This window comes from Neopelma chrysocephalum, unplaced genomic scaffold (genome assembly GCF_003984885.1).
Source record: "Neopelma chrysocephalum unplaced genomic scaffold, ASM398488v2 Primary Assembly neopelma1_23, whole genome shotgun sequence".
In the NCBI taxonomy this organism is placed as follows: domain Eukaryota; kingdom Metazoa; phylum Chordata; class Aves; order Passeriformes; family Pipridae; genus Neopelma; species Neopelma chrysocephalum.
In genome coordinates, this window is record NW_020897691.1 from 4,209,936 (window position 1) to 4,230,923 (window position 20,988).

At 41.8% G+C, this 20,988-nt stretch overlaps 1 protein-coding gene across 2 annotated transcripts; it reads right to left on the bottom strand.

The window, feature by feature from the left end:
* Nucleotides 1-311: 311 nt before the first annotated feature.
* On the bottom strand, nt 312-15,527 carry LGALS8 (galectin 8). 2 transcript variants are annotated; one of them, XM_027684759.1, is made up of 10 exons: nt 15,476-15,527; nt 13,220-13,387; nt 9,560-9,648; nt 8,631-8,841; nt 7,863-7,979; nt 6,086-6,142; nt 5,981-6,007; nt 4,503-4,591; nt 2,003-2,168; nt 312-1,598 (listed from the first exon to the last, which is right to left on the bottom strand). In XM_027684759.1, the coding sequence occupies exons 2-10, from the start codon at nt 13,295-13,297 to the stop codon at nt 1,449-1,451; spliced, it is 984 nt and encodes a 327-aa protein (XP_027540560.1). In that variant the 5' UTR covers nt 13,298-13,387; nt 15,476-15,527; the 3' UTR covers nt 312-1,448. The 2 variants fall into 2 exon arrangements, with proteins under 2 accessions (XP_027540560.1, XP_027540567.1); XM_027684766.1 differs by lacking the exon at nt 6,086-6,142.
* Nucleotides 15,528-20,988: the final 5,461 nt, after the last annotated feature.

Sequence of the window (20,988 nt, forward strand, 5' to 3'; positions counted from 1 at the left end):
CTCTTATAGGAAGGCAAGGTGTGTTATTGCCATTAGGAGCTGCCTACCAGCTCCTGTGTTAAAATCAGCCAGCTAAGTTTATCCTGCAGCCCAGGGGGACATACAGCACACCACTGTCCTGAAGGCCATACCAGCACAGCCAAGGCCCAGCCCTATGCCTGCTCAGGTTAACTGGTCTGTATATCACTAATTCCTTAAGTGGAAATGGTTCTCCAGTCAAGGTCACTATGCCAACTTGGAGATACTGGTAGTACAATAAGCAAAACAAGACAAGATATAACCAAAAAGGGATCATTGCTACTTAGCCACACTTGGAGAAAAGCAGAGTTCACAGATGTTTTTATTTATGCTTTTTATACATTAAATCTGGTAATTAACAGTCTTTTAGTGTACATCTTATTCTTGAAATTGCTTCACTTCTGGCAGCTCTTAAGATAAATAGGGACATCATTCAGGCATGTATTGACAGTCAATAGTAACTTATTTTTAAAAATAATTTAAAAATTAAGACTGACATTTGTACAGAAAACTGAATAGGAACATTGTTTCACACCGATTGTATTTTAATACAAGACCGAAAAAGGATTCATTCTCTAGTCTACTGATAAGCAGTCACTCAAGTGCCCTCTCAGCTGAAACCCTACTTGGAGTACCTGGGTTCACACATTTTTCAAAAATGAAACCCACAAACATCATCTTCAGGCTCTAAGCAACCTTAACTCAGTTAGGAGCTGCTTCAGATCAAATAAGCTTTAAAAAGTTCATGAAATTAGAACCAGCTAAATCATTTTCCTTTGTTTCACTTTGGAAAACTAAAAGGTAGAAATGTTAGGCCCCTTAGAAGCAGGAAGTGATATAACCATGAGTGTCAGAGAAAGTACTACTGCAGCAGCAGGCTAAGAATTAAGATCAAACTCCTCCTTGCCTTTTGCTAGAACTAATGGGTCAACTGTTTGCTTAATCCAGCCTCAGTAAAAAGGTTATAATTACTAATATAAACTAAGAAGTAGGAAAGTATATGTCATAGTTCTATTTTAAATAAATTATGAACATCCCTTTCAAGGTGGATAACTGTATCTTTGGATCCTATTCCAGTCTCATTTCTACATCACAATATGAATGTATGCTATCGAGAAATGATGAATAGTAGTTTAACTTAAACATAACAAGTGCAATTGTTAGACACAGTAGGTTGCAGCATTTTGATATTGCTAGGTTCAGTAATACAGGAGATTTATCTGAGCAAACACTTAGCTTGCCAGGATACTGTAAACTGGAGGAGGATTTAATCTTGCAGTTAGCAATTCTGGTACTTGCCTAACTCAGGCAGATGCAGAAGCCTAGACAGATTAAAGGCAGGCCCAGCATGAGTCAGCACCTGCTTGTACTTGACAAGGAGGCACTGTCATTGGAAGAGGCTCAATTCTTTTAGTACTGATTGAAAAGAACTACCAGCTCCTCACATCTAACAAGTGAACATCTCCTGTGACTTCCACTACGTTGATCTTTTCCAGTTGTTTAAAACGATGCTTGTACTCCAGAGTGTGAACACCATTAATAGCAACTTTGAACTGGTAGGCATCACAGAAAATAATCAGCTGAAAAGCAAGAAGAGAAACAGTAAAGTTTTAAGCTCAGGTAAGACATGAAGAACAATCTGATGACCTAGCCCAGACTTGGACAAGACCTGCTTCTGCTACAGAGAATTTCATGCATAAGCAACTTTAAAAAATAAAAGTGGAACATCAATAAAATTCACAGAATCATAGAATAACTTAAATTGCAAGGGACCCAAAAGGATTACCAAGTCCAACTCAATTCGATTAAAATTCGTTCTAAGCACAGGCCAAATTCTTGCTTCTATTTAAAACCAAGTCAAAGCTCTGCTTATCCTAAATCTTCTCAAGACATTGAAATGCAGGAATAGCAGTTTTATTTAAATCTGTATGTTAATCCTTTTGGCAGAATTTCTTGTTTGATGCTATGTTTCAGTTAATCTTACCTCAAAGTACATCCCTGGACTGAAAGGGAAGTTAGCAACTTCCTTTTCCTCTTCTCCCCAGCTGTCATGAAGGTAGGAGTTTCTTACAAAAATTTTATTTTTCACTCGGGGATTCAGATGTAACGCAATGTCCTTTGAGTCACTTGGTCTCAGGTTTATAGCAAAGCTGGAAGATATTTTTTAAAAGGGTTTATAAACATGGTGCAGTAGTCTCTGCCATTTACCAAGTCCTTAGCCAATACCCAGGACTGTTTGGGAGCCAGTGCCATGATTCACCTGAAGAACCAAGCAGGCAGCTAACATGCATTTGTCTCCTTTGCACAGAAACCTTTGCTGGAGGTAGCAAACGTAGGACGTGATCTGTCTAGATCAGCTTCACACTCACAGCTCTCTGCTCATGTCTCAGCAGGAAGGTATTGAGCCAAGAGGGCCAAGAGCTGGCCCCCCTACTGCACTAGGAAGCAGCATTCTCACAGGAACACACCGAGCTGCCTGCTCCCCCTTCTCTTTCACTCAGACAATGGAGAGGGGGAGGCTTTGTTTTATCTAAAGACACTATTCTTTCTGCCAACAAACTGGTTAGACTCTGAGGAAAAGTTTTGAGGGTTCTCTCCATACACTCAAGACTAGTGGGACACCATGTATACAAAATATTATTCTGTAGGCAGCATAGTTCTGCCCAGGCTAGATGAACACTCCACAGTCACAGACATGTCCACAAAACAGGGTTCCTAAAGCAGAGCTCTGGAGAACAGTGATCAGAGGGAAGAGTCATCCAAATTCAAACAAATGCTTCAATCTGTGGCAAAGACCTTACTGCATTTGAAGAACAAATATTACCCCCTCCCCCCAAATTAGCTCCAGCTGTCAGATTATTACCCTCTTCTGAGAATTACTCAATCCAGATAGGAAATACTGCAGTACTTCCAAGCTATGAAGTTCTCTTTTTCACCACGAAAAAGGAACATCAAGAACTGTGTGAAATGAGTGGAAGTCATGAAATAACTAATAAACTCCATATAAATAGACATATTTAAAAGCTCAAACCCAAAGAGCAGACAATCTGCAATACTTTAACTAACAGCCAAAAGCCTCTTCATGCTTATAAGCAGCACATTCAGCACTTGAAATGTGCTAATAAACTTTTCAAGCCAAAAGAAGGAATGCAAATGCTACTCTCCTATTACTATTTATCCTGCTCAATCTGAAGTCCATCCAAACTTTGTTGATGAGATTTCTAGACTTAGGTTCCAGTATGAATTTGAACTTTGAATGCTGTTCAACTGCAGGGAAGAAACATGCCCTGAGAAAGCAGGAGTGCAATGGACACACACACAGTGTGAAAAGCATGCTTTTCATCATTTGCCCTAATTGCTTCATTTTTAGGCATGTTTCTGAAGAGCCAAACCACTCTTTCAGTAAAAAGCATGCTGAAGCACAGACATTTCCTCAGCTACATTTTGACTATGTTGTGCTCCCCTCCTCTCCCACCTTTATTCATGTTGGGAAAATGTCTTCTTTGCAATCTGTTGTTCCTAATTTGCTATCAAACTTATAGCTCATACTTCTCTAACAGCTTTCATAAAATCACAGAATAGCCTGGACTGGAAGGGATCTTAAAGATCATCTAGTTGGGAGGGACACCTTCCACTAGACCAGGCTGCTCCAAGCCCCATCCAACATGGCCTTGAACACTGTCAGGGATGGGACATTCACAATTTCCCTGGGCAACCTGTTCCAGGGCCTCACCACCCTCACAGTAACAAATTTCTTCCCAATATCTAATCTAAACCTACTCACTTTCAGTTGGAAGCCCTTTTCCCTTGTCCTGTCACTATACACCCTTGTATATATATAGTCTGTCTCCATCTTTCTTGTAGGCTCCCTTCAGGTACCAGAAAGGTGCAATTAGGTCTCCCTCTAGCATTGTTTTTTTTCCAGGCTGAACAATCCCAGTTCTCTTAGCCTTTTCTCACAGGAGAGGAGTTCCATCCCTCTAATCACTCAGTTCATCACTCAGTTCTTGTCAGTTAGCACCTTCATGCATATACCAAGGAGGCTGTCAGAGAGGTATTCAGAGAAATGTTGTAACATGCAGCATTTGAGCACACCAGCAACTCATCTAACTCACTCATTTTCCACCTATTTCTGCCAATTCCCTACTCTTGGATCTCTTTAGAATAGAAGCTGTCACTGTACAGTACATTTGCTCACACGCCTTGCACAATGGAAAGCCCTAAACAGATACACAAACATGTGAATGATGCAGATTTAGTAGGTAAGTCATTCAGGTTTTACCTTCACTTCTCACAATGGAGCTGCTCTTTAAGTCCTCTTTAAAGCAGTATCCTGCAGGTTCCTGAGAAAATTGCACTGTAGTTTCAGATGATTCCAGATGCAAAGTTGCAAGTCAATAGGGATATACAGAGGCAATGGAAAAGCCTACTCATTCTCAAGAGTACTTTAGTTAAATAGCAGAAAAACAATCCGTAATACGTACCTCTTTGGGTTTTTATGCACTTCTCCTTTAATGGCAATTGTGCATCCTGGATGAAGTGCAGTGTCAAGTTTCCCAACGTAAGGAACACCCTGGAAGAATACCACCAGTAAAAGTTTTGACTGTGACTTACTTTTTCTAGTATACAAGCTGAGCTTTACTACGGCAGGAAGAAATTTGGCCTACAATAGTGAATCTGCACCTACAGCTAAAGTTATTCCCATCGACATGTTCTGGGATGCTAGTACTATAGTGGAAAACTTAACACTGAGATAAGCATACCTCAGTGTTGGCTTTTTTCTTTAGATAACCACCTTGGGTTCAAAATTAGCATTATTTACAACTACTTCTGCCACCACTAATGGTGGAAGGAGAGGAAAATGGCAAAAACAAAACAACAAAACTGTAAGCATGAAACTCCCTGAAACAATTTAATTTCAAATCACATAATTATATAGATACAGACATCCTGATCTTTCCTCTCTGAAAGCATCAGGTTTGCTTTGAAGGGTAAGACTCATGCTAGGTGTGGTGGTGTCCCACAGTTGCATAAGTACCGGAAGTAGGGTCAATGAGTATTCTGTCCTCCTGCATCAGTTCATAATGATAGATGGTGCAAATATTTTATTCATCTTATTTTTTCATTGTGTTAGAAGTTATTATTATCAGGGAAAAGGAGCAAATGGAGAAGTACTTCCTCTTTATGTTTTTTGCTGGAGTCCACCACTTGCAAATTACAATACTGCATGCTATCTGGTTTTGAAATAAGACTGAAGACGGCAGGCTGTTAACTGGCAAAGTGTCTAAAATCATGGCACTCACTGCAACTTCACCTTCTCCACAAATTCTATTTGTACATATTCCTGGCTTTCAACCCCTTTTCAGTTTGAGCATGGTCCTTACTGCAGACTGGATACAGTCCACCTGTACAGCTTCTTGCAAAAAGATGAGGACTCACTCAGTGTATGCTCCACGTTAGCTGGGTGCAAGTTCCAACCCTAAGGTGCAATGCCTGCATCCACCTACCTGAAGTGTACACAGGGATGGCATGGATCTGTCAGCAAGAGAAAGATGTACCAAACAGGTTTCCAGGACACACATGTTAACATGGTGTGACTGCAGAATACTTTTGCTTTGCAGGTATTCCCCAAGGTAGAGAAAACAAAGTATGCTTATTTGACAAAAAAAAAAAGTTTTGAATGTGATTTGGTCCTTTAAAACTTCAGGTACCTAACTTTTTATTTCTCTGTTTATGGTTGTGGATACTGTGTTTATCTTTTGGGTTTTCAAAACGATTTGACAAATAGCCTCACTTTTACTAGTAGCAGAGGATTACTCTCTACAAAACATCACTGGTGATCATCTCACAGTAGACTCTCAATTCCCTTGTTCTGTGCATGTTTTTTCCCAAATAACTGAGATATTTTTATTTTGATTTTTTTATTCTTCACATTTGCCACAAATCTACACAAGACACTTACCAATTGTGAACCACTTGGCATTACCCCCTACAAGAGAAAAAAAGAACATTATCTAGCTTATCAGACAACAGGGAGGTGCATTCAACCTTTTACAAACATACGTACATTTTCTGTGTTTATCTTTGTTACTCCTAGAGACGATGGCTGAGAGCCTTGTAAAGACTGCAGAGAGAGAGATATTTAGGTGTCATTGCTAACATCACAGAACTTTTAACATAAAGTTGGTTTAGAAGCATATAAGGATCTGTGCTGCTTTGAAGGGTGAACTGTTAACATGGAAATCTAGGGCTCTGGTAATGAAAAAGATAGCCAAACCTCTACAAACCACAGAAAAGTCCTGAAGTGCAATAGTTGAAACCAAATTGAGATTTCTGAAGACCACCTCATTACATTTTGAATCTTTATTTAACAGTCAGAGCACTGTTAAGCCCTTGGCATCGGAGGGTACCCACAGTTTTCCTCACTGGGGTAGAAACACCAGCACGGCAGGTCCATTCAGGGGGGTCCTTGGGATTCCAAGCAATCCCCTGCATCCCTGTCCCTTCCCATGGGAAAGACAGATGAGCAACATGGCCATGCAGAGACACAGCTCCTGCTTAGCCCTAGCAGATTGTCTTCAGCTTGTTTATTTCAATACAAGTCTCCACCTTCCTCCTCAGGAAAGAGTCTTAGAAGCAAAGACTAAAACGAAACAATCACCCTTCTCCATTCTTTTCTTCTGCAAAGGTTACAGCAACCACAGACTAAACCGAGTGTACACTTTTGTGCTTGGGACACCAACCCACAGCACCTGCTTGACCCCAAGCTCTTTTCAGAGTCAGTCCTCCAAGACCAGCACTCAGACAGCTCTGCAGGAACACATTTCTGGCAACACGCCCAAGGCCAAGTGATGGGGCCCGTGAAAGTCTGTTTACAGGCTTTGCAAATTATCAGTGGGTAAGACCTATGGTTAAAGTATAGACCTCATTATGTTCAGGTCCTTCACCTTTTACTTAATTATTAGTCTGATGACCTGAGTTAGACCTGATATTTGGCAGCAAGAGACCCAAGCTTTGCCCACAATGTAGTGAGGATGGAGCAGAAAAGACACAGAATATTATACACAGGAGTAGGTAGGCTGCCTTAGTGAGTGACAGAAAAGGGAAAAAGCATTCACCTTCTGTATCTCCCTGGAATTTATCACCTTCAGTTTCTGCTCTAAAAGTCTCATCCTTCCAGAACAGAAAGATCTTTCCTTCTGCACAGGGGAAAACATTGTCCAACTCCTCCCTGTTGGTGTACTTTCTCTAGCAGAGCTGGCAGTTGAGAGGAAGAATAGCACTGTCTTCACTTCAAATTCACTGCAGTTTGGTCCAAGTATAACTCAAGCTACAAAGTCTTTTAAAAAGCATATCTCTTCTCATCCCCCACAGATAAATGTACACTTCTACTTATGGCTTCATTCAACAATTTGGTCGTTTTAGCAGGAAAAACAGGGTTATGTGCACAAGGAGTTCCAGCTGTGGCTGACCCTGCTGTTCAAAGCCAAGCAACAAGTGACAGTCATGGCTAAACTTGTCACTCAGAATACTCAAGAGTTCCTTCTGGAGCCCCTGCAACACTTGAAAAGTCTAATCCACTCCTAGATTCAGTATCCAATCAATTCTTATACCATCTGTCCTACTAGCTTTGTCACCCTTCTGCCCCTAACCGCAAGACTAAAACGGTAGGACAGAAATCCTCACAAGACTCACATGTCAAAATGTAGGGAAACTAAAATCTTGTTACTAACATTAGATTGTGTAGCTGCTTTTCTTCACTTCCTTTTTACCATAAATCCTACTATGCAGTTTAGCAAGAGAAAGAAAAGGAATCAAACAAATCAGATATCTATATAACTTACATTAGAAACAAAATCTATGGTTTTGATCTGCACTTTGCCATATATTCCAAGAGTATCTATTTTTTCAAAGCTAATTCTGTGGTTATAGAGCAGCAAGTGTTTCTTGTTTACAGTCACCTAAAGAGACAGGAAACAAAATCAGAAAAACTGTATTAAACATACATTACACCAGCCATGTATCAAATTGTATGCATGTATCTCTGTTTTACACTGGTTTAGTACAGAAGCAGGGAGTGTCCTAGAAACATCAGATCGACTAGTTCAGCTCATCCACGATTCAGTCTGTCTTTCCATCACTATGAAGATTTATTTGCCTACACTAAAATTTGCATTTCACACCTTTGTTTCTAGCACCTAATCATTTACCAATGTGGTATTACCAATTTAATAGAATCTATTATTGCAGTCTAACAGAGCAAGATAAATACACTTCACATGTTCCCTCCAAGAGGACTGTCCCTACACTAGTCACAGAACAGGTTTATCCCAAGGTTAGCCTTTTGCACATAAGAAGGGAAGGATGGAGTAGCCATTAGCCATGGCAGGAAGTTACTTGCCTACTCATCCAACTTAGATGGAAGCAATACAAAATTAAAGGTCTGTTTAAATTAGCACCTCTTTAAAAAAAAACTCTAAACTTTTCTGTATTTAGACTATACCTAGGTAACACAAACACCAAGACTTCCAAAACTTATTTTAATTATACAAAATACCTCTCTTTTATTAGGCTGACAACTGGCTGCAGATGAAGAATTGGCCCAGACTCACCTGGAATTTATCCTTTAAAATCATGATGACAATCTCAAATGACTTCCCTTTCTCAAAGGGCATCTCGTAAGTGATCTCCTCCCGGCCCCATTTTTCCCTCTCCAGTGTGTTGCAAACAATGCAGCCAGACCTTTTGAAGCGGGGGTTAAAATGAAATGCCACATCAGCCCGAGGCTTTATGCTGCTGCCACACTGTAAATCCACCTGGAATCTAATCATAAAAATAAGACAAACCACATTCAGCTCAGTCTGTCAAGAAATCACCTAAAAGTTAGGTACATTTGAGTTTTACTGTGGAGCCTCAGAACAGGCAGACAAAATGACCGTTGCTGGATAAGGAAAAAGACCCAAACATATATTTGTCCAACTCCTACACATTTGTGAAAGTTCTCCCAAGATTTATTGCAAGGAATTGAAGTATTTAAGTATCTATCTAATGGTTATCATTCATATCATGTAAACCCCTCACTTACAGTGTTCACCACCTTCCCTCCCATCATCTTCAGCAGAATATATCAAATGAACTTTGGGTAAAGTCAGGGAACATAACACTCATACTCGGCCCATGCACTACACCATACTTCCTTATCCCAGTTTAAGGTAATCCCTACACACAACACATTCAGTTATCAATTTGGTTAGTCTCAGATAATCCTTTTAGAGAAGCAGACGTTTGCTATGACTGGGAAAAAAACCTGCCAAAGCAGGCAAGGCAAAAAGAGAGAAGAGAGGATCAGCAAAAAATCAGTACTCCATTTCTCATCCCAAAGCTTTCATTATCCACTGAAGCTTGCATTTAATCCAATGCTATCACAAGGATTTAGATCTAGCCTTTGTGTGCCATCAGAATTAAGACCCCTGGAAACATTTTTTCCATTCCATTCTTGTTCACATGGTGACACTGCAAAATGTGACACCATAGCCACTACCTGTCTGCATCATCAGGAACAGTCCCATGTATCACAATCAGCTCTCCAGGAGCAAGGCCACCAAGTATTGTCCCAACATATGGAATGACCTAGAAGAGGGAAGGAAAAAAAACATGAAAAAGAGAAAATATTCCAATAACATTTTGTGATGGAGGCAAAAGAATTCACAAGAGTTTAAAAATTAATATTCTAATACTTAATTATGTGGTGCTCTAGCATGTTAAAAGAAACATAACTAGCTTTTAATTTAAAAGAAACCACAACAGGAAGGAAAAACCTGGCATATTTTCTTCTATGAAATGCAAGCATTCCAGATAAAATTAAAACTAAAATTTCCATCCTCCATTCCTAGCTCTTAAATGAAGAGTGATAACATTTTATTGCCTCACTTTTCACAGAGGATAAAGAGGATTCATTTAAAATTACGTCATTCCCAAGGGCTGACTATGATCAGCTCTTTGCTGGTACCAGGAGGCAACTTCCACAACTCTTCTGACCCCAGACACTAGAGCAGGTGCCTTTTTGCTTGTTCTTGCTCCATTTCAGAAAACAGTGACAGGAAAAGAAGACAGTATGTCACAGAGTGTCTTCTTAGCAAAAACTATACAAACAAACACAACAAAATACCTCACCCTAATGAGCTAAGAACTGCAAAGTGCACTGAAATAGCCCTGTTCAGGAGTCTTGGACTGTATGGTATCTCATCATGGCTAGGCTTTGCGAACGAAGATTTGGGAAAAAGAGCGTGTAACTGGCACCATGTTCTAGACTAAGGTTGCCTTCCTCGTGGTATCTACAGTACACTGTTAACCCATATGAGGGGACACATCAGTTAAGACAAAAGCCCCAGTCACTGGCAAGGTTCAGACATGCTGACAGAAGCCCCACTGCGATCATCAGCTGGTGCACCCAGCATTTCAGGAAGGGAAGGGATGCTCCTTGACAATAAACCATGGAAGTTCCTGGGAGACTAATCTGAAAGCAAAGCTGTAAGTCTGCATTCACCACAAGTGCTTTAGATTGAAAAAGGAAGTAAAAGGTAGCAAATGTTGCATTTGCTTTAGTTAAACAGACAAAAAATTTTGCCAAGGTTGGTTTTGTGGGTTTTTTTTTCCACAAAATCCATGATTTTCTGCCCATTCTCCACTTCCCTCCTCAGCTACCCACACATTGCATAACATCTAGCTTGGAGTCATCTTCTACATCAGGAAAAAAACCAAACCAAACCAAAACTTGCTTCTCAAGCATAAACTCACAAATGATCAGGTTGTTTTAAGTCTCATAATTTTTATAGGCTTAAGTAGGTGCAGTAGAGGAGGACCAAAACGTGAAATTAAGTGTTAAAAGTGAAAGAATAAACAGGCTGAAATCCCTTTGCTTACTGGCATTGGCTTAGTTCCTTAATACACAAGCTGCACACAAGAAGTTTATTTTTATTCAAAAAATAAGAACAATAATAATAAAAAAGAAAAAACTTGACTGTTTTAGCTTTAGCACACTGCTCCTGAGGGGTAGTAGCTCTGAGTAATGCAGTAAAGTAGTAAGTAACTGATTCAGTCTACAAAGACGAACCAGAGAAGCACACAGACAAAGGCCAGGGATACTGGGACTTAACCACTCTAGTGAAGCAAAGTCATTTACTCCTGAAAGAGGAATTGTGGCAAAAACACTTCTTTATTTAAAAGGATGCATTTGATTAGGAGAAAATAAGATGGCCCATCAACTCTTCAGAAGCTCAGACATGGAATCTGCAAGACCATAATACAGCATTTTCTGGGTGCAATAGTGCAATTTTAATGAGACTTTGTCATCACAGAATGTGTCTGTAATCCTTATGTGCCAAGACACTCTTCTACTAATTTTTCCTTATTTATTAAGAATAATGCTTGTGACATGACATGACCCACCATTATCCCATCTCTCAGACCTCCAGAAATTACCTCTAAAGCCAACTGCTCATGTCAACTGAGTTTGAGAGGTCTTGAAGATCAGGTTCTTTCTGAAATGTGCCAGTTTTCATAAAACAGAGGAAAGGACTGTGATAACACAGCTTTCATCCAGGTTGCTGGGTACTGGACAGCTGCCCTATCAGATTGGACATGTAAACAATTCTTACCAGATGAGTGGAGTAAAGGGGATAAAGAGGAAAGCAGAATTTTCTAGATGCCTGAGAATAGTACAGTGATGAAGAAATACACCTTAGACTCAAACCTGTAATAAAGCTCTTAAGTTTTGCTGCTAATGGAACGATTCACTGAAATAATGGCATTTTCACGGCTTGCCCTACTACAGAAGGGCTGAGATTGGAAGACACCTCTGGTGTCTCCAGCCCAATGCCTTCATCAAAGCAAGGTCAGACAGAGCAGGTTGTTCATGGCCTTGTCTGGAGGCTGTCCTGAGGTCATCAGCACAACCTTTTCCAACTCTGCCTCCATATTTCAATCCCAAATACTCATTCTTTTCCTCACCATAGGCTCTTGACCCCTAAGCTCTAGTTTAGCCCTTTGATTCTCCAGCTAAGTCTTCTCACCCATCATACTCATCAGTCCCCTTGCAATCACCGAATTTTCTGAAGTCTTACTCTCTCTCTTAGACTGCTCATTTGTCCTAAACACCTCCTAATCCTCCTCTTCATGCCTCCTCTCCCACCAAAATCTCCATCTACCAACTTTCATGCTCCCTTTGCCTTTGCAGTTCAGCCCTTCCATCTTCTAGTTAATCCTACAGCTTTCGTTTCTCTTCCAGCTGGGTTCTTGTGAGGGAGGTTGAACCTATTCCCCCATCATCCCTAACTCTACCCATTTCCCAAATACAGTGAGCATGTAGAGGGAATGAACAATCACTGAGGGCACAAGAGTGTGACAGTGCAAAGCTGTAATAGATAAAGAAGTCCTGTGCAGGTCTATGTTACTGTACACTCCACATAGATACTCTATAGACTTTAATATTTTTAAACTGTTCTAGCACAGAATGTTAAAAATACTGTTTCCTGCAGATTCAAAGAAACCACCTTTTTAAGACACAACAAAAAACCACAATTTCAGCTCACCCCTTAGCATGAGCCAGTGTCAGGTTGCTGTCACAGATCATAAGAATGCTAGAGTTTTTCAGAGAAAGTCTCCAGACTAAGCTAGGCGAACAACATTCAGTCAAATCCACTCTCTGCAATTGCTGAATTGTGTTAGCTCAAATCTTCCCTACGAAATAGGAATTTTGTAAATTAAGATGCGAACTACAAAAAATGATTCCAAGTTTAATTGTTCAGACTGAAGTTACAGGCACCACAAAATAAACGTCTCATGACAGACGCCAGGCACCACCTATATTTACAGAGAATTAGGAGTGAAAACATTGCTTATCATATTTTCACTCTCCAGCACACTCTGCAAAAACTGCCAGACACCTACATAAGCTGTGCATGAAAAAGGACTACCCTCCAAGGCTGAATGTCTGTCCTGTTTTGGAGGTCCGGTGCATTAAGTGTCCATTTGTTTACAGCACAATTTGTAAACACCACCAGCTAGTGTCACCTGTGATATTCTCCCTAAAATACCCGAGCAGTGCAGAGTTCTCAGTAACACTCCTCACTATGCAAAACAGCATAACAAAAAACAGCAAAGTCCCATTTCCCAAGGGAGACACTGTTGACAGAGGAGTTACCGGGTTACTGATTGTCTTCTCTGATGTATCCAAGGTCAGGTTTCTCATTGTCTTCTGTGCTACATCCAAGGAAGTCATCTTCCCTCCTCCAGTTTGTCAGTTTTGTGTGACCACTGCTGGAGCGTATTTCAAGGACTCACTGGTCAGGCAGCACCAAAGGAGAGATCCCTTAGAAAAAAACCCAAAACTTTTAATTAGAAAGAAACAAAGTGACAAAACATGAAGTGAAATCCTCCAAGGTATAACTTTAAATAGCACAAGAAATGATGCAAACATCTTTCCAGCAAATTTGCTGGGGTTTTGAAATACAAAAATAAGAGGCTTGCTTAAAGAAAGAAGGTGCCACTCTAATGAGGGACAGTGCACACCAGTACACATTGTCATCGGCAGCTTCCTAAGATTCAGTATATGGAGACAGAATCCCATGTAAAAATCATCCTCATCCAGGGGAACACTGACAACTCAGTGCTCCTCAACAGGGCCCCAATAGCTCTCCATTTGCAGCTGACCCCTGCCTGCAGACAGGGAAAAGATACACAGGACAAAAGCAGTTTCTCCAAGACAAACAAACATATATGTTTCTTTTACTCTTTCTGTACTAACCCATGATTTCCCAGAGCAGACAAGTCTTAGGGGGTGACCTTGTCTTTTCCACCTTTATTTTACATAAAGTTAAGAGATTCTAGGCAAAGACACAGCAGGGAAACAAAGGGTGTTTTATATTTCTTCTTCCAACACACACAATCCCTGAACTCCACAATTAATTACAGGAGTTTGTAAAACTTGAATTAAATGCACAACATTAATAAGAAATAAAACAACAGCTTGTGAGTATATTCAGCTACACTGCAACTTCTTTAGCAAATCTTGTAACAAAGCGACCAAAATTCAGGGCCCAACTGAGACTTTTAAGTAATTATTACTTGCATATTCTAGAGAAACAATTTAAGGTAGCATGCAAACTGTGTGGTGGTGACAGGCAGACAGGGAAAAAGTTAAAGGTGAGGGCTCTAGCATCCTTACTGTTTGAAAAGCAATATTAGAAAGAAAAATTAAAAAAAACACCACAAAACAAAAAATCCCAAGGTCTGTGACCTGTTCCACAGGACACAGGGGGTAATCTTCTGCAATGATTAAACAAGAGTGTCTCCATTTTGCAGTATCTGACTTACCTTGTTAGAGATTTGGGCCTGAAGGGTTTTAAGTCACCTGCTTAAGACCAGCGTATAGAATACAACTCAGAGAACATAAGGTGCCAACACTGCATAACATTCTGCCTTTTGATCTTCCCCTGGGATACTACGATCATTTCACTTTTGCCTGTGCAGGCAAATTTCCTTGTTTTAATTTTTAAAAGGAGAAAATCAAGACCAAAATAAACAATAATTTTGCCTTTACCATTGTAAAGTCCAATAGCAGACCATGCAAAAATGAAACCTACAACCCAATAAGCTGTTATCTGAACTTCCCTGGGTGTGCAACAGCAATCTAGATCCTGCTGGGAGGGGATTCTGGCACAGAACTAGCTTATCAGTTGTAACAGACCTGGTAGCACTATGACAAAGTGATGAGGGTCTTTTTTGTTTGTCTATTAGTATTTTATTGACAAGGTCACAGTAATCAGGGAAAGCAGCAATTAAGGTGCTGTTTGTCAAAACCAGGAGACGGGCATGCAACTGCAAGGCTCTCCTGTACCCTCCTGTCAGAAGAACCGCTGTCAGCACATGCAACACAATATCTGTAACACTGCAAGTTGAGGTTCCCTGAATGGACTTTCAGAACTGGAAAAGATACATATGCTTTCCTTTTCTCACACACTGCAAAGAGATGAAAATCTCTTCAACAGAAAACCAGGAAACCACAGAGGCCAATAACCAGCTATTATGCTGTCCCACTGTGACGTGCAGAAATGTCCCTCATGAAGGTAACTCCAGTCAGACCTTATAATCAAAACTGGATTTTACACCACTGCCAACAAGGCTTCTGCAAAGAGAATAACCGAGATACTTTATGGATATTTGCAGGCAATCGAAGTACAAAACACCGCCAGTGTCCCCGCCCCCAGCTACAAACCCAACACTCCAGCACACTGGAAGGACACAGGACCAGTTTCACCAGGCAACCTCGGCCACTTCAACCTCTCGGCGACCCGAGGCAGCCCCGGCCCCCCAGAGCCCGCCGAGAGCAGCCCCTCTCCCCGACCCACACACACGCGGAAAGGGGAGACATTACTACTCTCTCCGTTCTTCCTCTTACCTGCACGACGACCCTCCACGACTACCAGTGCCGACACACCCGGGAGGCGACACTGCCCGACGCCGCCATCGCCTACCGCCCGCTCCGCCCCCGCGCCGCGGCTTCCGGCCACCGCCACGTCACCGCGGGGCCGCCCCTTTGCAACTTGCCCGCCTCCTGTGGAATTGGCCCGCCTGCTGCCCGGTCTCGGCCGAGGGCAGACGGAGTTTTCCTGGAAGTGGGGTGCCTGCCTGGCACCGAGGGTGTGTTGGAGGTGACTGGGAGGGTCCGAGAGCCACGTGCCCTGTGGAGCTGGATTTACACCTTGTGAAGTTAATTCAGCTCCTTCCCCTGCAAACCCTCTGCTTACTCTATGTGTTGTGTTTCCTGGCAAGACACATCTCACATAGAATCACAGAACAGTTAAGGTTGGAAGGGACCTCTGGAGATCATCCAGTCCAACCCACCTGCCCAGGCAGGATCACCTAGAGCAGGTTACACAGGAACACATCCAGGTAGGGTTTGAATGTGTCTAGAGAGGGAGACTACAACCTCCCTGGGCAGCCTGTTCCAGTGCTCTGCCACTCTCAGTGTAAAGAAGTTCTTCCTTATACTGGGGTGGAACTTCTTGTCGTTTAGTTTATGGCCATTGCTTCTCATCCTGTTGCTGGGCACCACTAAAAAGAGTCTGTCACCACTCTCTTGGCACCCAGCTTTGAGATATTTATATGTGTTAATGAGATCCCCTCTCAGGCTTCTCTTCCATAGACTAAACGGGCCCAGCTCCTGCAGTTTCTCCTCATGAGAGAGATGCTCCAGCCCCCTAATCATCTTTGTGGCCCTCCACTGGGCCCTCTTCAGCAGCTCCTCGTCTTTCTTGTACTGAGGAGCCCAGAACTGGACACAGTACTCCGGATGGGGCCTCACTACGGCCAAGTAGAAGGGAAGGATCACCTCCCTCAACCTACTGACCACACTATTCTCGATGCACCCCAGGCTACCTTTGGCCCTCCTGGTCATGAGGGCATACTGCTGGTTCATCATCTTGTCCACCACCAACACTCCCAGGTCCTTCTCAGCAGAGCTGCTCTCTAGTAGGTCAGCCCCCAACCTGAACTGGTACGTGGGGTTTTTCCTCCCCAGATGCAGGACCCTACACTTGCCCTTATAGAACCTCATTACATTTCTCTCTGCCCAGCTCTCCAGCCTCTCCAGTGACCCGTGATGACCGTGATCATCTCTTGTGACCAGATCCAAATGCAGTTTCAAAGCTCATAGTGGGTCATTTGCTGCCTCAGGACCTTTGTGTTTCTGAAACCTGGAAATCTTACACCCACACTCGATCTTATACCCACTGCCCCAAGGCTGTGCTTATATCCTCCTCTTCCCTCACAGGCGTCACTATGAGCAGTTTTGGCAGTTTTGGTCTAGTAAGCAGAAAGGTCAGTGAAGCCCCATATAGTTTTACAGCTCATGTAGCAACAAGCTGCTCAGAGAAGCACAACCTAAAGTTCCCCCTCTTCACATGCTGGATGGAAGAAAGATGAGCACAAAAATAAAGGTTGCAATACAAAAGGCCCACAAAATTAACTTACCTTATTCTATTCAATTACAGGCATTTGGTATTTCTTTGCCTTGCAAAAATGTGGCTCTAGCAAAGTTAGAATACTATTCAGCATTGTTGTCTCAAAGACCATTACCATATCTTAGCTAGACAATATCCAGTCTTCTATTCTACAATTAACCAGCACAAAACCCCTCCATCCCAAACCATATCTACTTGCTAGAATTCTGCTGATAGTTGTAGGATTGCTGCTTTAAAGGGTATATCAGCTTAGTTATGTCAGATTTGAAGGATTCATTCACAGAAAGGTGTGATAACACTTCTTTTGAGAAGAACTGCAGAAATGAGCTATTCAGATTAAAAAGTAGCAAAGCAGATTGCTTGGGGAAAGAGAACTTAGAATCATGCGTGGCTTTGAGAGAGGACTGAGAACCAGTCAGGTGCTAACAAAAAGCTCACTATTCAACAGTTCTACATAATTCCAGGGCACTATTTAAAAAGAGAATAAATAAAAGGTCCTAGAGTCTGAACTATCACTTAGTTTCTCTTTGAAGCTATTTTTTCCAGGTATTCTAGTTTAAAGAGTAGAAAGCTTTGATAAAACCAGACAGATAGAAGTACATGAAATACATTCAATTCTCAGTATTAGAAAGTAACCTCAAAGCAGGTTTGAAAGTTCAGGTCAAAGAACAGGGACAGAAAAGATGTTGAAAGGCTGGAATAAAAAGATACGACAATGAAAGGAGGAGCAATAAGTGCAAGTGTTTCTAGAACCATAGAAAATTAAGTTTTACTGCTTTACTACTTCTTACTCAGGGCTCTTCTACATTTGGGAGGAAACAATCCAAAGGAAATACAGTGATTTAAACTATGCACCAATTCTTTACTGAAGCAGAACAGCTGTTTGATTAACATGCTGATTTTAGGCTGAGTCATAGGCAGCTTATGAAATTTGCAGGAAAATCCCTATTTCAGCTCCCAAACCTGATGCACCATTGGCAATGAGTCAGTTGGATTACAGCTTCAGCAGCCTTGTGCTACACTCCTGTTGCTTCATTCACAGACTGCCATTTTCCTGCTGATTTCTTGCAACAAATAACAAAGTCTTTCCCTATTTCCACTGCCCAAGTCCAAATTCGGGCTTTAATTTTTAAAGTTACAATTTGACATTACTGGGGCTGTGTATTATCCTGTCAGCATAGTCTGACTTCGCATGTTCCAGCAGAATTTTGCTTGCTGGAGAAATAGAAATGCTCTGTCAGGACAGATGCAGACAATTTCAGCTGAAGCAAATTTAGCAGCTGTTCTTGGCCAAAAGGTAGCATTTGAAGGACGCTGTTACCCTTAGGAAATTTTACCTGCCTTTCCTGCCCCAGCTACAAGTACTGGCAGAGGAATATAATCCCAAAACACTGGCAGTGCAGGAGCTGCTACTGCATATCAGCTGCTGCCATACACACAGCCTTTATGAACTTCCTGATAATTTTCAGTGATAATAAGTGACCTCCAAATCTTGCATATTCCCTTTTGGATGCCAAGAACTGTTTTCATTCATCTCATTGAAAACTGAAATGTGATCTTTTACAGATTCAGCTTTCCATTCTGTTTTCCCTTTCCACTTTGGAGAAAAGATAGACTTATCACTTGAGCATCAGTATCAGACCACAATCCACTAATTAGGACAGACTGAAAGTGTCTAGCACAATTTTACACAGAGCTGCTGGATCTATGTTACTGAGTCTAATAGTGACAATGAATTTAGTTTAGATAAATATAGTGCTCACTGAGTCCATTGTCAGCAAACTGGATTTGATACAGTTTGTTATATCACCTGTATAATTGTACCATGCTTCAGTGTAAGCTTCTAACAGCAACATAGGCCATGCTAATAACATGCTTACTCAGAAAGCTGGGAAAATTAAACTAAGCTGATGCCCAGGCTCTTTTTTTAACTACTTTTCACATAGTCAGCTGGCTTAACAAACACCACTTTGTTGGATAGAAAAGAGTACAATCACAGACTATTTTGAGCCCTTTTGTAATTTCTTGGTAAAGGAGCTGCTACATTTGCTCCTTTCTTCCTGCCATAAACACTTCATCTTACATCTGCACTTCTGCAAAGCAGAGGCTGGTGCTTTCCCTGCTGGGCAGCCGGGCTGCATCCAGCCTGCACCAGACTCAGCAGCATTACAAGCTGCCCTGTCCTTCGTGAGTCACTTACCCCAGCAGTGCTCTTGGCTCTGCTAGCTGCCTTAGCTATTTGCTGCCAATCAGCAGCAAATGCTGCTCCTGCTCTCCAGTCCCTCTCACTTTTCAGCTCAGTGTCATAAAGTACATCATTACATGCTATCCTACTTCCTTAAAGGAGACTTCTCAAGCAGACCTCCCGTCCTTGCTGCCAAGCCTGTACCTCTCAGGGCAGCAAGCCATTGTCCAAAGTCAGGGTAACAGCATATGTAGTCACACTTACTTGGCCCAACATTTTATGCACAGTTCCAATTATAAAATTTCCACCAGTAATGGAATTCCCTAGACTTGACACAAGATGCATACAGTACCATTACAGCTTCCTACGTTCAGCTGTTGAGGTTAGTACAAGATATCTGTGGTCCAGTAGAGATGAAACTGGCTGTACCATATCAAGTCAAAGGGTCACGAACCCAGACCATTACAGAGAGTGGCCATCATGAGCTGCCTGGAGGAGCAGAGAGAGAGCCAAAGGAAGCACACAGCACACACACACAGCTTTTACAATTGCACCATCTTACTGAATAAGACCATGAATGTGCCCAATTCATTTTTAAGTCAAGGACACCACTTTTGGGCCTCCACAACACTCTCCACAGCAGCATATAATATGTTTTAATGACTCATGGTCTGAATAGTCTGCAAGATAAATACTGTCCTCAACCAGAACTGTACAAATATCACTTACATGGTAATCCACACTCTTTTGGTCAGGTAAGCCCAGAACCGAAAAACATCTCTCAGGTGTCGGCTTCATGATCAAAAACTCTATTGTCCCTAAACTCGAAAATCTGCCAACAGGTCACTCTGACCGCATTATCTCCCTACGCCTTCCACTAAACAACAAGCAACACGTTGTCATCTTCAGTATATATGCCCCAACTCTCCAAGCTGACCCTGCTGAAAAAGATAAATTTTACACTGACCTGCGCTGCCTTACCCAAAAGGTGCCCGCAGATGATAAGATCATTATCCTTGGCGATTTCAATGCCAGAGTAGGTAAGAATTTTGAAGCCTGGAAAGGAGTATTAGGCAAGCATGGTGTTGGAAACTGCAACGATAATGGTCGACTTCTGCTAGAATTCTGTGCGGAGCAACAGTTTACCATCACTAATACTATCTTTCAGCAGAAAAATAGTCTGAAGACAACCTGGATGCACCCCAGGTCTAAGCATTGGCATCTCATTGATTATGTCTTGGTGCGACGGAGAGATGTCCGCGATGTCCTCCATACCCGCGTGATGCCCAGCGCAGAATGTCAAACAGACCATCGGCTTGTGCGCTGTAAACTCAACTTTAATCTCAAATTCAAACCCAAAAGGGGCAGTATCCCAAGGAGAAGACTCCAAGTTAATGATCTCCAATCAGCCACAGTAAGAGAAAGATTTCAGGCAAACCTTCAAACTAGGCTCGAAAACCATTCCACAGATTCTGCAGTTTCCTCCCCTGAAACAATTTGGCATCATATTAAAAGCTGCATCCTGCAATCCTCTGAAGAATTCTTAGGGTTCTCCCTCAAGAAGAACAAGGACTGGTTTGATGAAAACAATCAAGAAATCCAGGACTTGTTGAGGAAGAAGAGAACTGCCCACCAAGCACACCTTGCACTGCCATCCTGTCACGCAAGAAAAACAGCCTTTCGTCTTGCATGCAGCAAGCTCCAACAGAAACTCCGTGACATCCAGAACAAGTGGTGGACCGATCTAGCTGCAAAAACTCAACT